Here is a 17,096-nt window from a genome sequence, read left to right as displayed (position 1 = left end):
AGGAGGAGGGAGGGGGAGGAAGGGAGGGACAGATAGAAGAAGGGATGGAAATAGGGGAACACTGACTCACAGGTAATTTTGGTAAGGAGTACCAATGGTTTTGATCAAAACTACTAGGAAAATGAGGGACAGATGTGTGTTTTGTAGACCAACTGGATATTAATTTTTGGCACACAGTTGGAACCCTAAAGTTAAAAAGTACTAATGTAACATCATAGTCGTCGTCATCATCATCATCATTCTCTTCTAGCAACCAAATAAATGAAGTCTTCTCAGGAGATAGCAAAATGGAAACTACTTTTTGGACACCTGGAGTAGTCATGCCCCAGAACAAACACTTGGCTCCTTCTGCACTGTTGTTTCTGGTCATCAACAAGCATCCTGATAGTGCTCCACATGCTATCATTGCAGAAGTAACAAAGTAAGTCTCAGTTTACAGGCTTCCATTTTGACTTCTGTTCAATAGGTTGGCTTCTTTATGTCATTGCTGACATTCTCTTTCGTGAGTAAATACATATCAAACAATTGATTTTCCTGGCTTATATACACAAATCATACTCTCTTGAAAGCAGCAGAAGATGTATATATAATATGATGTACTCAAGTACCAGCCTTCCTTTGCTACCACAGCAATCTCAGCTCTGGTGCTCTTACGTTCAAAACCATGACGTAGTTCTATGCACCCCTTAGCACATATTCTCAGGTCCACAAGACTGATACTAAAACAAGAATGCATTGCTGGAATTGACAGTCCAGAGGATGGAAACGTGAAGAAAACCTGTCAGTTACCTAAAGCTGTAAATATGGGAGCTAAGGGGTGATGGAAAAAAAAAAAAGAGAGAGACAAGGGGAGTCCTTAATGCCACCCACAGATTTAGTCAAGAACCACAAAACCAGGAGGAATTGATAGGGCTGTGCTGCCTGGTGCACATGCGGTCTTGAACACTGTAATACACACAATTTTGAAGACATTGCTCAAAGTACAACAAAAGAATGAAAAATGTATTCCATTGATTATTTTAAAAGAAATTTCATATTGAAATGATGTGATATATATATATATATATATATCTTAAATACTGAAAATTGAACATAACTAATTATCTTTGTGGCTCACACTCCTGTTGGACAAGAGGAGACACTTTCTTGTGTGTAAAAAAAAAAGGTACCACTCGCCTAATGTATACAGAACACTTGCAGTGTTGTTTGTATCCAGATATTTAACTGAGCTCATTTGAGATGTAATTATCCTATAGCACATTTAGCATCAAGTATGAAATTACCGTATAGCACATTTACCATCAAGTAAGCAGCTATCCTAGCAAATATGTGTCCCACCAATGTTATCAAGCCCACAAACACTGAGGAAGAGAAATCAGATGCCCCCAGGGATTTAAATACACAGTGCGTATTTTAGAATTAGACGTCACATTTAGACACCAGCCGGAGGGTGTCTATCTGCTTCAAGCTGCATTTTTCTCTAATTCTCTTTCCTTGTTTTGGAATGACAAGAGAGCACCCCACCAGCCTTGCAGGTGCCACAGTGGGACTCATCCCACTGGAAACAGCACTGGGTGGGGACACTGATGAGAGGTCCAATATGGAAAGAGGAGCTCATGATTCATGGGCATGTTGCTATGCCTTGATTCCCTTATCTTTAAGATTGAGCCATATAATGGAGAGAAGTGTCCTGGGTACGCTCTAAAGAACCCCATCCGTCCTGTCACAGGCCTGCCTCTTGGTATCTCTGAGGAGCTTGTCCTCACACATTTTCATATGGATGTTTGTGAAATGCACCTTCACTGAGATCTCACGTATCCTGGAAAGACCCTTGGGATTTTCCCTTCCCCAGCTTTTAATAATTTTATAGCTAATAGTTTATTGATACAATAAGATTAAATCACTTGTTTGTAGTTGTAATATTATACTTGATCTCTAGATTGTCAAATCCATGCACAAAAGGTATTCAAGGGGAAATTTAAAGCTCAAATGAAAAAAGAAAAAAAAAACAGTTTTAACTGATGCAGAGTTTACCTGAGTGTTGCTCTTTGACCTTGTACCCAGAAAGCCAACCCTTTTCACACACCCTTTGTAGGGTTGTTTTGTTCTGTGTCTTGCTGTATTTCAAGGTGAGTTGCAAAAGACAGAGACAATCTCCAGGTTTTGCTTCATGGTTCTACTTAAAATCAATATCAATATCATCTCTGTACAACAATTAATGTTTACCAGATTGTTTCATGCTTTATTCCAATTAGCTGAGTGATACTTCTCAGCTGAGTCAAAATCATGAGAGACAGCAAGAGGAATCTGTCCTCTCTTCCATTCTCCTCACAACAGCAGATGAGCAGTTGATTTGATTTAGAAACTTTTCAGTTTCATAACATTTCAAGTAACTTTTTCCAGTTGTTGCAAAATTGTTTTATAACCACTAGCTTACATGCTTCAAAAGATAATGGAAGTGTCTTCATATTTGAACTATAATTGATAACCTTCTCTTTGAGCTATGATTTCAAAAGAGTATTGTTGGAAGGAAGTTTTTAAAGAGACACTCAGTGTTTACATAATCGAGAGGATTCTGCGAGAACCCTGAGAGCCCGCTTACCTTGCACTCATACAGGACACACACTCCAGATGATGAGTAGACTGTGTTCCTTTCTCCTTCAAAGTAGCTCCGTCCTTGGAACTGGCAAATCGCTTTAGAATAAAAGAAACACACACCGAAGTCTTGTTAGGAAATAGGGTTCAGAAATGGGCAGACCATTTTCTTACTATTTTCCTTCTTTTATTCGAAGTCATTTGAATGACTAAAACAGCATATTCAGTCTACAGTAAGGTAGATATAAACCTTAATTAGCAGTATGCAAATTAAGCTGAGAGAGTGAAATGAGGCACAAAAGGGATAGTGAAGTATTCCAAGTTGCCAAAAGATGACTCCAGAAAGGACCTTTGGACTATAACTTTTGTTTTTTTAAGTCTCATATGCTTAAGACAATCTATTTATATGAAAATGTCTTCATGAAACTCAGAACATGGACAATAAGTACACACACATTTTAAAAAGAAAGGAAACAGATGCCATCCAGGGAAGCAGAGCATCAGAAAAGCTTCCTTCTGCAGCAGCTGGAAACAGATATGCGACACATTCTGACCTCAGAATACTGAGCCCAGGAGGGGATATCTCTACCAAGACCCTTCCCTTATGGCACAGGAAACCATGAGGAAGAAGAGGCAGACAGAGAAGAGCCAGAGGTGATGGAGGACAGCCATGGTCTCACAGAGGCTGAAGAAGCATGCGTAGGGCCTGGAAGGGGTCTGTACCAGATGGGGTCCTAGAGCTGAAAGGAGCAGTGGACACATGCCCCATCCCTAACCAAGAAGCCATCTCTAGCTGATAGCAACTTGCAAATGAAAATTTCCTTTTCTCCACTGGAAGTCCATAGGGAAACAAACTACTCTTCAGGGTAGTCCAGCAGTGGATGGACAACAGAAAATGAATGCAATGGCAGCTTTGGAGGTTCCTTGTCTCATATGTGCCAAGACTTTTAAAATTTTTTAATCTTATTTTTATTTTATTTATTTATATTTTCCTTCTTTTTACCCTATTGGTCTTTTGCGTATATATTATGGCTTCTAGATTAGTGTTTTTATGGGATTCCTGAGTATGGGAAAGAGTGGGTCTCTATGTGTATATCTGTTTCTTGTGCCTTTTCCTTCTGTTTGTTCATTTTGTCATATTCTAATATATTAGTTTAGTTATATCTTATTATATTTCATTATTATTTCTTAGCCTGTTGGTTTTCTAATAAGAACCAAAAGGGGAATAGATCTGGATGTGAGGGGAGGTAGAGAGGAGCTGGGAGAGGTAGAGAAGGGGGGAACCCAATCAGGATGTGGCATATGAGGAAAAAACAACAACTCTATTTTCAATAAAGGGGGTGGGTGGAGAGAAGACAACAAGGCTTGCAGCTATGTGCCTGCCTGGTTGGCTGACAGAAGATACTCTCCTTAGGACCCCTAAGTGGCCACTTAGGAGATAGCAAATGTCTGGTTCATTTTAATATGCTATAGAATTTTAAGACAAATTAGGAAGGCCTTTTAATTACACCATGCACATGAAAGCTTTATGCTTTTTAGTTTATATTACTTTACATGAATATTCATGAGTTGAGACACCTCATTTAAGACATTGAGATGAATTAATATGGACCTACCTTGCTTCCATCTCGATGAGAGAAAAACAATGAAACACAGCTCAGAAATGTGAAATTATGTTGTAATTGGTTAAGGTACATAGGTACAGAGATCTCCATTTTTTTCTTTATGAAACATGCCAAGTATTTATAACTGAAGTAGCAGAAGTTTCTCTTTCTTTGACATGATCATTTCACCCTGCCCACCTACCCACCTGCCCACCTGCCTTGTCTCATGTCCCAGGTGGGGCCCTAAGCAGAGGGCAGCCTAACCTTAGGGCCTGTATCTGGCTTCAGGCCATGGACCTAAAACTGACTTTTGCTTTGCAGTTTTCATTGAAAGCACTTATCATAGATGCTTAAATTCCCCATAACATACAAATCCACTTCAAAAGAACTGGTTTGGGAACTGATAGAAGATGATTGTCTGCTGCAAACAGACTCTAGCACTTTGTTCCTCATTTTTAATAAATTCAACCTTTTATTTGAGCCACATAGAACCCACAATGTCAACATAGACCTTTCCTTTTAGTTCTGTTTATATGAATCAAAAAATATTATTTTACTCTTTGGAATTTATATTTTCTTTCATGTTCACAAACTTGTCAACAGCAATTGGTAACATAGAAATCAAACATATTTGTACTAATGTTATGGTATAAATATTATTAATACCAAAGCTTGTAACCTAACTTTATGTTTTAAAAATTAGCTGTTTACTTAAAGGTACACATTTAAATAATGGAAACCATGTACATTTTAAAAAAGCTATTGTTCAGGTATTTCCCTTACTCAGTGTGTATTAACAAACTTAACTACATAAATATATCTACTAGAAAACTGGTTATAATTTTTTTGGAGCGAGCTAGAAAAAAATGCAATTTAATTATATAAATTATATTATAGGCTGTCTGAAAATTGTTCACTCATGAATATTTAAGATACAACTACTGCTATGTCAGTTATACACTATGTATCACATTATGAACTAAAATAACATATGTGTTTACTTAATAAGCTCAGCTGATTGCTAAATATTTCTTCACTGTGTAACATTGACTTTTCTTAGTAAATCCCATAAAATATACCAGAATCTGACCTGCTGTCCATTTACTCATGTGGAGTACATACTGTGTTTTATGGGAATAAAAAAGGAGCCTTTCTAACTTCTCTCCAGCCCCTGGCTTCGAAGGCTCCTTAGCGTGCTATAGGACTTGGTAGCTGCAGCTGCTTCAATGTCAAGAATAAAATCCTGATGAGGCGGCCCTTCTTGAACGGGGGGGGGGGGGGAAGCAGGGTGAACACGCAAGGGCAGATCTCCTCCTGCAGATCCTTATGTTAATTTAATATTTATTCAGGGCAGATGGACCTTCTGCTCAAAACTCTTGATTCAAAAGGCACAAACAGGCAACTTGTGGAACAATAGGGCAGTAAATGGAGCTGTGCAGAGGAAGTGCAAAGCAGTTGAGCTCACAAGCTCTACTCCCTTCTATGCAAGGAGCAGCAATGCTGAACTTGGCTTAGGGAGAACACAACGTGAGGTTTTCTTCCCTCTCATTTGGACTTTGAACAGTTACAGTGATCTTCAATATGCTAAGGTTTATGTGAGATACCACAATGGTAACAGGATCTGCTGTTCTCGTGTTTTGTAAGAGAAAAATGTAAAGAAACTCTGAAAAGGGATAAGGATTCCTGAACACACTGTGAGGACATCCAAACACCATCAGAGTGATTGGGATCTCTCAAGGAGAAGTGAGAAAGGTGGAAGACCATCCACACCTCAGAGGAAAGGTACCCTGAGCTCCTTCAATAAGCCTGGTTCTCTGAAAGTACCAGGATCAAATGTGAAGGAGACATGATTCCTGCCATCACTACTTAGTAGGCAGACAGACTTTCACATGACTCATTTCAATCAAAGTGGAACTGGTATTCTATAATTACAGAAGTCATAAACACTAAACAAACAAATAAGACAATATGACCAATTTGGGAAGAGTGACAGATGGGTAGGGTTTGAAGTAGAATACACTGAAGGACTGGCCAAGGACCAATACTCTAGATTATAGCAGGTCATCATCAGCCCGTGTCTAGTCAAGAGAAGGGAGAGAAGGTTTTACTGGAGTGGATCTGAATTATGCTGAAAGGCTACCTAGGAGCCATTACAATAGCATGGCCATGCCCAAAACCATGATTGTGACAATTATCATGACCATGACCATGAACATGACTACAACAATGACCACAACTGAGACCATGATCATCCTAGTGCAGAGAAAAAGGCAGTAGGAAAACATAGTGAGTCCTTTCCCAGTTCTTTACTAGGTCCTCATACTAGAAAAACCTACACAAAGCCAATTGCAAAGACTAGGATGGCGCCAACCATAGAAGCCAGGCTCCTAGAATTCAGAGTAGGAGAGACAATGGAACTGGGAGCAAGGAGCTCAAGAAGGTTGCTTACTGTGCACCTTTAGAAAGTCTCTTCACATGCATAGGCCTAAGGAAGATCAGAAAAGAGTAAAATGCTTAACAAACAAGTTTTGAAGAGAGAACACAGACGTTCATTTTTTTTTTTAATGTAGTGCTTCCTTAGGGGAAATTTTTGATGGCTATCCAGGGGGTAAAATGTAGAAACTGAGCCCTTGGAAGATCAAGTGTCTAACAGAGGATGAATGATTTAGTGCTATGTCTTGTTTTGAACCAAGTGCTTACCATGCAAGTCTCAAAGTCTCAGGGACAGGGGCAATCACTGAGGACACCACAGTGTAAGACCAGCTCCAGGTCCCATCGCCCAGCGAACCACCCGTACACAAACTCACTTCCTCAGCCCAACAGGGAGGAACTATGATTTTGCAATAGTGAGCTCCATCTTAATTTAATCACATGCATGGCTCTATAGTCAGAAAGGCTTAATTTCTTTCCTAAGATAAGTGTGTATGTGTAATTGTGCAACTATTTTTTGTGATTCAACTCTGGACTTCTAAGCTTCAAATCATTGAACTGTTGAAAACACAATATCACAATTAGGACATATATTTTAAAAATCCATGTTGGACTATTGTATATAGCTTACAATATGAAGAAGTGAAACTTCATATAGCTTAATATTTGAATCTTCTAAGAAGATATGTTATTCATTCAGGCATTTCACTTTGTGCATGAAGCACCTAGTCCCCTCTGAAGCCAGAACAGGCCACAGCAGTACAGTTATGTCAAAGGCGTGTTTTCTACGACTTCACCCATCCATCACAGTCACTCCCACGCCTGTTTGTGTAACTCTGAGGAGTACCATTAGAATCATAAATTATGCCATTATGTCACCCAAAATTTTACATGTACATCCTGTTCATAATTAGCTAGCAACATTCACAACAACTCAGAGAAATTTAATAGGATGATATAACAGTAGGCATATGCATTTTACCAAAGCTATGTTAAACATCATACATTGCACAGTTACTGTAATTATGAAGGGATATGCAAAAATAATTCATGTTAATTACTTTTGCTCCCATTCTTTATTACAATGCAAATAGCACCAAGGAAGACTGGAGACAAAACTGCTGCAAAACTGACAGTCATCAGTTGTTAAAAAGTGGAAAATGATTTATAACCACAGATTGAGAAACAGATAGGTGAAAGAAGCCAGTAAAATTGTGAAATTCTAAATTGTACAATAAAATCCTGATTTACTAGTCTTTACAGCAGAGCTATGAACTATAATTTCCTCCAATGAATTTCAAATTAACTTCTACAATCTGTCGTAGAAAACATTCAAATCTAACTGAAATATTTTAGAATATATAATCAAAAGGGTAAGTCATATTTCACTTCCAAAATCTGCTTACTGACTCTGTATTTAGTTTCTCTTTTCATTCGGGAGATTGAAACTACATGTATCTATTTCAATTTCCCAGCACCTTTAGAGTGACATAGCACAATTAAAAGTTAACCAATATCTCTACAATTGGCCTTAAGGTCAACACCAGGGGAAAGCCGCCTGGTACTGGAAGCCTCACAAGCTAAAAAGGGCTCCTGAAGTCATGGATTTTAGAGGACAAACTACAACCACCACTTAGTAAAGCAGCATAATCTCTAAGTACATATAAATACCTGTCCTTATATCCACAGAGAAGTATAATCCTCACCCCTCATCTCTTGGCAACAGACAGAGACCATTACAGAAAACCACAACCAATCAAAACACAAAGTTGTAGTGCCATCTGCAAAGGACTCCTACACCTGAGGCCCAGAGAACATTGCAAACGAAGGGGAGGAAGATGGTATGAGACAGAGCATCGGGGAGTTGGCTATGTGACTGGGTCTCCTACTAACGTCAGAAACTACATCCATCAAGTTTCACCAACATGACTGTCCAAGCATGAGCTGGACAAGGACAACAATAGACACATCAAAGTGGATAGGAAAGTGCACGAGGCCTCAACCCAGCACAGAGAAATACAGGCAACTTAGGGATGCTGAGAGCGGCAGCAATAGTCTTCCCCTGGAAACAACACATTAATTGGTTATTCAATACCTAATGGTCAAACCTGAAAACATGCATGTAAGTATCACCAAACAGACAGAACAGACTGTGTTTAGGACTATATGTTATACATATTCATTCATTTCTGTAACAAGAATTAAGGAAAGGAGAGACGATGAATTTAAACAAGAGCATAGAGGAGTATGTTGGAGAGTCTTGTTGAAGAAAAGGAAAGGAGGACATGAAATAATTATATTGTAATCTCAAAGTTTTTAAAAACTTATAATTTATTAAAAAAGAGAAACAGTGACACTAAAAAGAAAAGTTAAAGGAACAAAGAAATTGAGTAAGGGGAGAGATGGTACTTGTTGTTTCTTTAAAAACCCTTTGGCTGTTGGAGCTACCACCGGGGCATTAGCCATGAGTCATACTGGGCAGACTGCTCAGATCCTGAATAATCATTTAGCCAATGTAGCTCATGCCTTAGTTGTACAAAAAGGAATTAATGCTCAACTAAAAGGAAGCTTGATGGTGTTCAATCAGAGGATTGACCTCGTGCAGGAGCAAATTGATACCCTATGGCAAATTGCTCAACTTGGCTGTCAATGAAAATATGCTGGACTTTGAGTCACTAGCATATAACATGAGAATTTTTCCTGTGCTGCAAATCTGTCTAAACAATTGTCGAGCTGTATTTTAGGTAATTGGACTGGAGAATTCGATACTACGATGGAGCAGCTGAGAGTGGCCATTGTCACAGTAAATTCTATCAGAGTGGACACAGGACTAGCCACAGGATTATCATCATGGATTGCTGCAGCCATGAATCATCTGAAGGAATGGGCGGGCATGGGAGCGTTAGCAGGCCTTCTGGTGTTGGTCTCCTTGGTTTGCCTGTGGTATATATGCAAGATTAGAGTCTCACAACAGCGTAATGCAGCCATGACCATTCAGGCCTTTACAGCCATTGAAGCAGGACAGTCTCCCAAAGCATGGTTGGCTACCATAAAAAGCTAAAATGATACGCTCAGGATGCGAGGCTAAGCACTGTACTCAGGATCAGCCGCTTTTGACCCAGAGAAGAGCATGTCTGATTGCATGCAGGTTGATGCCCCAGGTCCCGCCTCTGAGAAAAAGGTATCAGTTGGGTCTGATGCTCTTTGGGTGGATGACACCTAAATGAACATCAGTACAAAGTCCCAATTTATTTCTAATATCAGAGATCAGACCTCTACTCTTGCCTGATGCGTCTAAAACAAAAAGGGGGAACTGTAGAGAGATGCGGAATGCTGTGCCTTAAAGATGGAGCTGGTTTCCGCCTTCCACCTTCCTGATGGTGAGTGCTCTCTGTCATGAACAATTCCACATTTGGCTAAGGCTGAGGATCTGGCTTGCTTCCATGTATGTGGACCTATCTGCATTGCCCACGTGGCACACTGGGGTTGGCTATCCAGAGGCTATTTAAGCTGTGGGCTGGCTTTCCCCAGGGTCAGATGATTGTTCAAGGTTCCTGAATAAACTGCATTGAAAAACAAAACAAAACAAAAAACAAAACAAAACAAAACAAAAAACCCTTTGGAAAGTACCAAGAATCAATAGGCTTTGGATTGATTAAATTGTCTATCAGAGGTGTCATTTCATATAAAGGTGCTGAAATCTGGGTTTCTTTTGGTAGCCTTCTCAAAGATACCAAGAACACCAGCAGTTACTTCAAGGTGAGACAGAGACAGGTATTTGTTAGTGATACACAAATGCAGTTGGTTAGAGAAGAAAATATCTCATTAATCACTATTATGGATATTTGTGTTTTATTAAAAAATTAAAAAAAAAAGACTGTACAACAAAGCCATGCAGGGGGCAGGCAGATTCAACAGGCATGTCCACAAATGCTTCAGTCATCTGAAGGGCTGCACAGCCCCACCTGCTTTGTAATCTGAGCTTATTTGCAGTAAAATGCTTGTCTACTAGCTGACAGGAACTAATTTCTCTGGGCCCCTTATAATGGTTAAACCTCACAGCCCTTCTCTCTGTTTGTTGTTCTGCACACTTTAAAAATGTGTTTCTACCTTAGAAGAATGTTTCATTTATTATTCCTTTGCTTCAGCACCCAACATTACCCTGCTTAATAAAACCTCAAGATCTGTTCTTCTTTTTAGTAAATACTGTTCCGGTTTCTGGATTGTTGAAAATAAGCAAACTAAATCTTTCTAAACCACCTCATTTTTTCCTTAAGTCTCATTGTTTAGAGTTTGAATTGTAGTTATGAAAGAACAACAGAACCAAGAAATCTGGGCAAGGGGGTCTTTTCTGAGACTTATACTCCAACCAAGGACCATACATGGAGATAACGTAGAACCCCTGCACAGACATAGCCCATGGCACCTCAGTCTCCAAGTGGGTTCTGTAGTAAAGGGAACTGGGACAGTCTCTGACATGAACTCAGTGGCTGGTTCTCTGATCACCTTCCCCTGATGGGGGAGCAGCCTTACCAGGCCACAGAGGAAGACAATGTAGCCAGTCCTGATGAGGCCTGATAGGCTAGGGTCAGAGGGAAGGGGAGGAGGACTTCCCCTATCAGTAGACTTGGGGAGGGGCATGGGAGGAGGTGAGGGAGGGAGGAAAGGATTGGGAGGGGATGAGGGAGGGGGCTATAGCTGGGATACAAGGCAAATAAACTGTAATGAATAAAAATTAACTAAAAATTAAAAAAAGAAAGTTCTAGAGACTGGGTCTCACAGACCCTTCCTATAAAATGATCAAAGGATCTACAGCAGGGGCATGTTTGTTTATTGGTATTGTGGTAGTAAGCTATTGACATGAGTTACATAAAGCAACATGGTCACATAATGTCTCTACTTAGTTAACTCCATGAGAAAATGTTTCCTCCTTTCTCCCTCAGTAACACCGGTTTTTATGAGCCAACGCTCTTTAAAGTGAACAGAGTTCCAGGGTGCTTAAATAATTCACAAATTCATTATTTATACATGATTGCTTCCTTTAACTAAATCTCATTAATTGTTTGGGAATTTAGTTGTTTGCAAAACTAACACTAGAGTGTAGGGAGAGGGATCCTGAGAGGGGGTGCTCAAGTCCCCTTTCCCACCTGAGCATGTGCACCGCAGGCTTCTGAAACATTAAACGACGCTCCTCCAAGGGAGACCTCAATCTAGGTCAGTAGCCTATTCTTCCGAAAGGAGAACAGGGCTGAAATACCATAAATCCAGCAGCAGTGAGGACCCAGGAGGTAGAGAAGAATAAAAATAGCACCCAGAATAGAAAAAGAGGAAAAGTTCAGAATACTGTGTCCAGATCAGCCTTTGGGTGATGAAGTCTATACCCTGAGAAAACAAGACTGAGTATTTAAAGTCACAAGCAAAAGGCTATAGTTAGCTGCAGGCACGAGAGATTCAGCGCTTTTGATTCTAACTTAATTTTGCCTGCTCAAAGGAAAACCAATGGGCTGGCTAGATGGTTGAGGTGGGAAAGTTGCTGGCCACCAAGGCTAAGGACCTAAGTTCCATCTACAGAAGCTACATACAAAAGGAAAAAATAGACCGTCACAGCCTCTGAAAAACACAAATGTGCCATCTCCCTTAGTAAGCATGTATACACTGTATATGCATGCATAACATTAATTATCCGATTAATTAATGTAAAAATTTTTTACGTTATAACCTAACTTACACTCTGAAGTTAATTTTATTAAGCAAACATCACTATTTTAATGTTTTTAATGCATGTGTTGTTGTCTGGGTGCTACTAGAGGGCCTACTGCCGTTGGAGACCAGAGGTGGGAATTGGAGTCCCTGAAACTGGAGCTATACACAGCCACGAGTTGCCGTGTGGCTGCTGGAAACCAAATCCAGTTCCTCCACGAGGGTAGCGCCTGCTATGGACCACTGAACCATCTTGTCAGCCCCTGTTCTGATCCTTGACCCAACTCCACATTCCATAGAAATAAAAAACAAATTTAAGAAAACAATAATTTAAACAATTCCTTGAGTCCCCAGAGGATACGAAAAATAAATTCTAATGTATGGTGGTAAGAAATGTAAGACAATATGGCATTTGTATCAATACCTACATCTGTTAGAGAAACAGAACACAAATAACCATGCGGGAACACGTTTCATTGACAAGGAAAGTAGAGCACATGATGTAAAAAGGGAAAGTTTGCACATTGTCAAATACTTCCAAGCGAGGATTGGAGACCATCTGACAGCATTTCTGTATATGTTCCCTTACTGTAACTCCAGCAGACTCAGTCAAAAATGCGAACATCTAGTCTGGGCTAGTTTTGTGAAACGTTCTTCTGCCACAGTGACACCTTGTAGCTATGCATTGTTCGGATATTACAATGGACACAAACGCTTTGTAAGTTGGGGAGAATGATGTCATTCACTACAAGCCACACACATCAGTACCTCAGAGAATCCCATGTAAAGGCCCTGTGCAGGCAAAACATGAACGAGGCCAGTCTTGGCAAAACAGCTCTATAAGGAGGACATTTTTAAGACACAATTTACTGAGAGGTGCAGTAATCAACAGCTGTTGGGCTAGATTCAAGGTCTACTCAACAGGAGAGAATTCATTCCTGGTACATAGACCTCACCAAGAACTTATGACTTAGACCCTAGGCAAGAACTTAATACTAGCATTTTACTAGCATCAAGCTGGCTTTTAAATTCTTATCCTTATACCTACAAGTTAATTCTACATCGTGAGGGTCACAGCATTAAGAAGGTTGAGAACCATTGCTCTGGAGAACAGTCAGAAGCAGAATTGACAGATAGTACAGTTAATTTTCATTTTGTTTTGGTTTCTTTGAGGAAATGGCCACACTGTTACCCCCTCTAACAGTAAGAGTTCCCCTTTCTCCACAGCTGTGTTGGCATTTGCCGCAGATTGATCGGTTTTATGCTGATCGTCATTCCACCTGGAATAAGAGTATCTCATTGTGCTTTTACTTATATTTCCCTGATGATTAATGATCATCATATTTTTGTCATATACTTATTGAACATATGTATTCTTTTGAAAATTTTCTGTTCAGATCATAACAATTTTAGATTTTCCTTTAATTCTTTGTGGGTTCTAGGATTACTCCTTCATCGGTTGAATTATTCCACGCTCTTTCTCCCATTATGCGGGTTCTCTCTTCACTGTGTTGTTCCTTTAGCTGTGTAAAGATTCTTGGTTTGATATCACTCTCCCGCTGCAGTTAGGAAGCAGAGAGATGCATGTGGTATCTGTCACTAGTTTTACATGTTTGCTCAGTCCAGCCCCCAGTTCACAGGATTATGACCCCTCACACATGGTTCTTCCTACATCAGCAAGAATTCTCAGAGGCTGGTCTCTGAGATAACTCTAAATCCTGTCAAGTTGTCAATCAGGATTAATCATCACAGGGCCATAGTTTCATAGTTCTGTAGTTTCTCCCGTGCTATTTGTTTGAAGAGGCTGTACTTTCTTTCAGACATTTGGCAACTTTCTCAGAAATGAATCTCTACAGACACATTAGTCACTGTTCTATTGCTGTGAAGAGACACCATGACCAAGGACATTCTAGTGCAAGAAAGCATTTAATTGGGGCTTGCTTAAAATTTCAGAGGTTTAGCCTATTACCATCATGGCAGAGAGCATATAGGCATACACTGGAGCAGTAGCTGAGAATTATATCCTGATCCATAGGCAGAGAGAGGTGTGTGGGGTGCTGGCCTCCCTTGGGCTTTTGAAACCCCAAAGCCCACCCCAAGTAAGAACACTACCTCCAACAAAGCTACACCTACTCCAACAAGGCCACGCCTCCCAACCCTTTTAGAAGTTCCACTCCCTGGTGACTAAGTATTCAAATATATGAGCCTATTGGGGTCATTCTTATTGAACCCACCACATGCATGGAGTTATTTATAAGACCTACCTATATTCTGATGATATATGTGCTCATTTTCTGCTAGCTTCATTAATTACTACAGCCTCACTTACTGCATAAGCATTGCATCTGCTATTAAATCATGCTCATATTATATCATAATAAGCCCAGCTTTCTTCTTTTATTTCGAGATGGCATTTGATATTCTGTCTTTCCTATTTCCCTGACATTTTAGGATTATCTTTCTATTGCTTCTGTATGATTTTAGGACAGTTGCCTCTATGGAAAACACCATGGGTGTTTTGATGAAGACTGCATTAACTGTAGAAGTACTTCAGGGTATCATGAATATTTTAACAGCAGTAATTCTTTCAATACACAAAGACAGGAAGCTTTTCTGTGCCTTTGTATCTTTAGTTTCTTTCATCAGTGTTTTGTAACTTTCATTGCAACAGCCATTCATTTCCTTAGTCAAATTCATCTTACAGATTTTGGTTTTCATAGCTATTATGAGTAAGATGTTCATTATTTCTTTCTCAAAAAGTTCCTAATTAGGTATAAAAGTTTGAGACTTCTTTTTATCCATTTTTTAATGCTGCAAATTTACTGACTTTATTCATCAAATCCGTTGGTCTTTATATGGAATAATTTTAAACCTATTTTATTAATTTTTGAGACTTTTATACATTGTGTTTTGAACATAGTCACCCCTTCTTGTCTACTTTCTGATCCCGCCATTTCATAACCACCCCTTGAGGCCTCATTTTTTTGTTGTTGTTGTTTTGAAAAGTTATATAGTAGCATTAGCACCACCTGTACACACTCTTTGGTGTGACCTTCTGCAGCTTGCTGGACCTACAGGAGCCATATCCTTAAAGAAAAGTAACTACTCCTATCCCAGCAGCTATCAAATGCCAACAGCTCCTCAGCTACCAGTGAAACTCATCACCACCTTCCTCCTCCATGGACCTCAAAGTCCTTGTCCGCTTTAGCTTGTCCATCTCTCATGGATGCTGCCACAATCTCTCTGAATCCGTATTTGCAACTCCCCTACTGTGTCTGGAAAGCCCTGTATTTCTTAGAGTCATTCGTTGCCTCTGGACTTTAGAGTCTCCCGCCTTGCTTTGCCAGTGATCCCCAAGCCTCAGGAGGAGCCAATGTGATGTAGATGCTCCATTTAGGGCAGAACCCTCTACTGTCACTCGTTGACCAGTTGTGGGTCTCTAGAGAAACTCTAATTAGGTTTGATAGATTCAACAATATATAGGCATAGTAAGAAGTTATTAGGACTCAGATTAACATTATATCTACTCAGCAGAATAACAGTAGATTCTTCCTAGGACCTGTCTAGCTACAAATCTTGGCCCTGAATACTGATAGCTAAGGGTTCTATCTTATGGGCCAGAACTTAAATCTAATCTGAATGGGGTTGGTGGCTCCCATGATTTTTGTGCCACAACTTTACAAGTGGACATACCTTGGCATGCACATTATAATCTGTAGGTACAGCTGAGGTTTTCTTTTATCTTCCGGCAGTGAGCATAGCAACTTATAGCATTATGCAAGCTAGCTAGTATGAATGGAGCTTCCAGGCTAGGAGCACCTATATTTCTCAATGTTCTATGATTCGAGTATGTGATATCTTCAACAATACACCATAGTGTCAAGTTCTGGACAGTGCCCAAGAACAATAACAACAATGTCTGTGGTATCTGCGGGCGTGGGTATCCAAGGACTCCATGGCCAACAACTTCCAGCAGAGGTAACCATTTGTGGGATCAGGACTTGCGTATGATGGCCTGTGATGAATGGTAGGGGCATTGTGCCGTTGTAGGTAACTGCATTTGAACTCTTTATAGACAGAAGCTTTAGCAGTATTAGTCTTCATATAACATTTTCAGAAGATTTTTTTTAATGTTAATGGCTTCCCTCCTCTACCTTGGCATCGCATTATTTATCCCATTTAGCATTACTTGTTCTAGTGTTAACATTTCTCTTTTTATACTCCTGTAGTCTAGCCCCCTTCCCCTGAAAGACCAACATCCCCAAGACCATCTTGTAATTTCCTGACTTCTGTGTTTCCAAGGAGACACAAATGTTTAAATATTCAACATTAACCTCCATAAATGACACAGAACATTGTATTGCTGGGTTACCTAACTCAGAGCGATTATTACCTCCAAATTCCATAGTTTCATTCTTTTTAACAGCTGAAAAGCACCACAGTGTATAAATCTACCACATTTTCATTATCTGTTAATCAGTTAATGGACTTCTAGGCTTTTTACATTTCCTGGCTACTGTGAGTAGAGCACCAATGAATATGGATGAGCAAGGATCTCTACAGTAGGATATGGTTCCTTGTGTATAGATCCAAGAGTAATATAGTTGGATCACATGATAGATTTATATTTAGCATTGTGAGCAGCCACCACTCTGATTTCTGTAGTGGCTGCACCAGTTTGCATGGCCACCAATAGTGAATTCATGCTTCCATACCAATACATGTTGTGCGTGCGGGGGTGTGTTCAAGTATGTACATGTGTGCATG

General features: G+C 39.8%; 1 protein-coding gene across 2 annotated transcripts in view; it reads right to left on the bottom strand.

Annotated features, from left to right (window-relative positions):
* Nell2 (neural EGFL like 2) overlaps positions 1-17,096 on the bottom strand; it is a 293,369-nt gene that overhangs the window by 151,191 nt on the left and 125,082 nt on the right. For both annotated transcript variants that reach the window (XM_060388752.1, XM_060388751.1), the window contains exon 11: positions 2,603-2,694. In XM_060388752.1, the coding sequence (XP_060244735.1) occupies positions 2,603-2,694 (92 nt within the window). The remainder of the gene's footprint in view (positions 1-2,602; positions 2,695-17,096) is intronic.

Source organism: Meriones unguiculatus, chromosome 8 (assembly GCF_030254825.1).
Source record: "Meriones unguiculatus strain TT.TT164.6M chromosome 8, Bangor_MerUng_6.1, whole genome shotgun sequence".
Classification (NCBI taxonomy): Eukaryota; Metazoa; Chordata; class Mammalia; order Rodentia; family Muridae; genus Meriones; species Meriones unguiculatus.
This window is presented reverse-complemented; position numbering and strand designations above follow the sequence as displayed.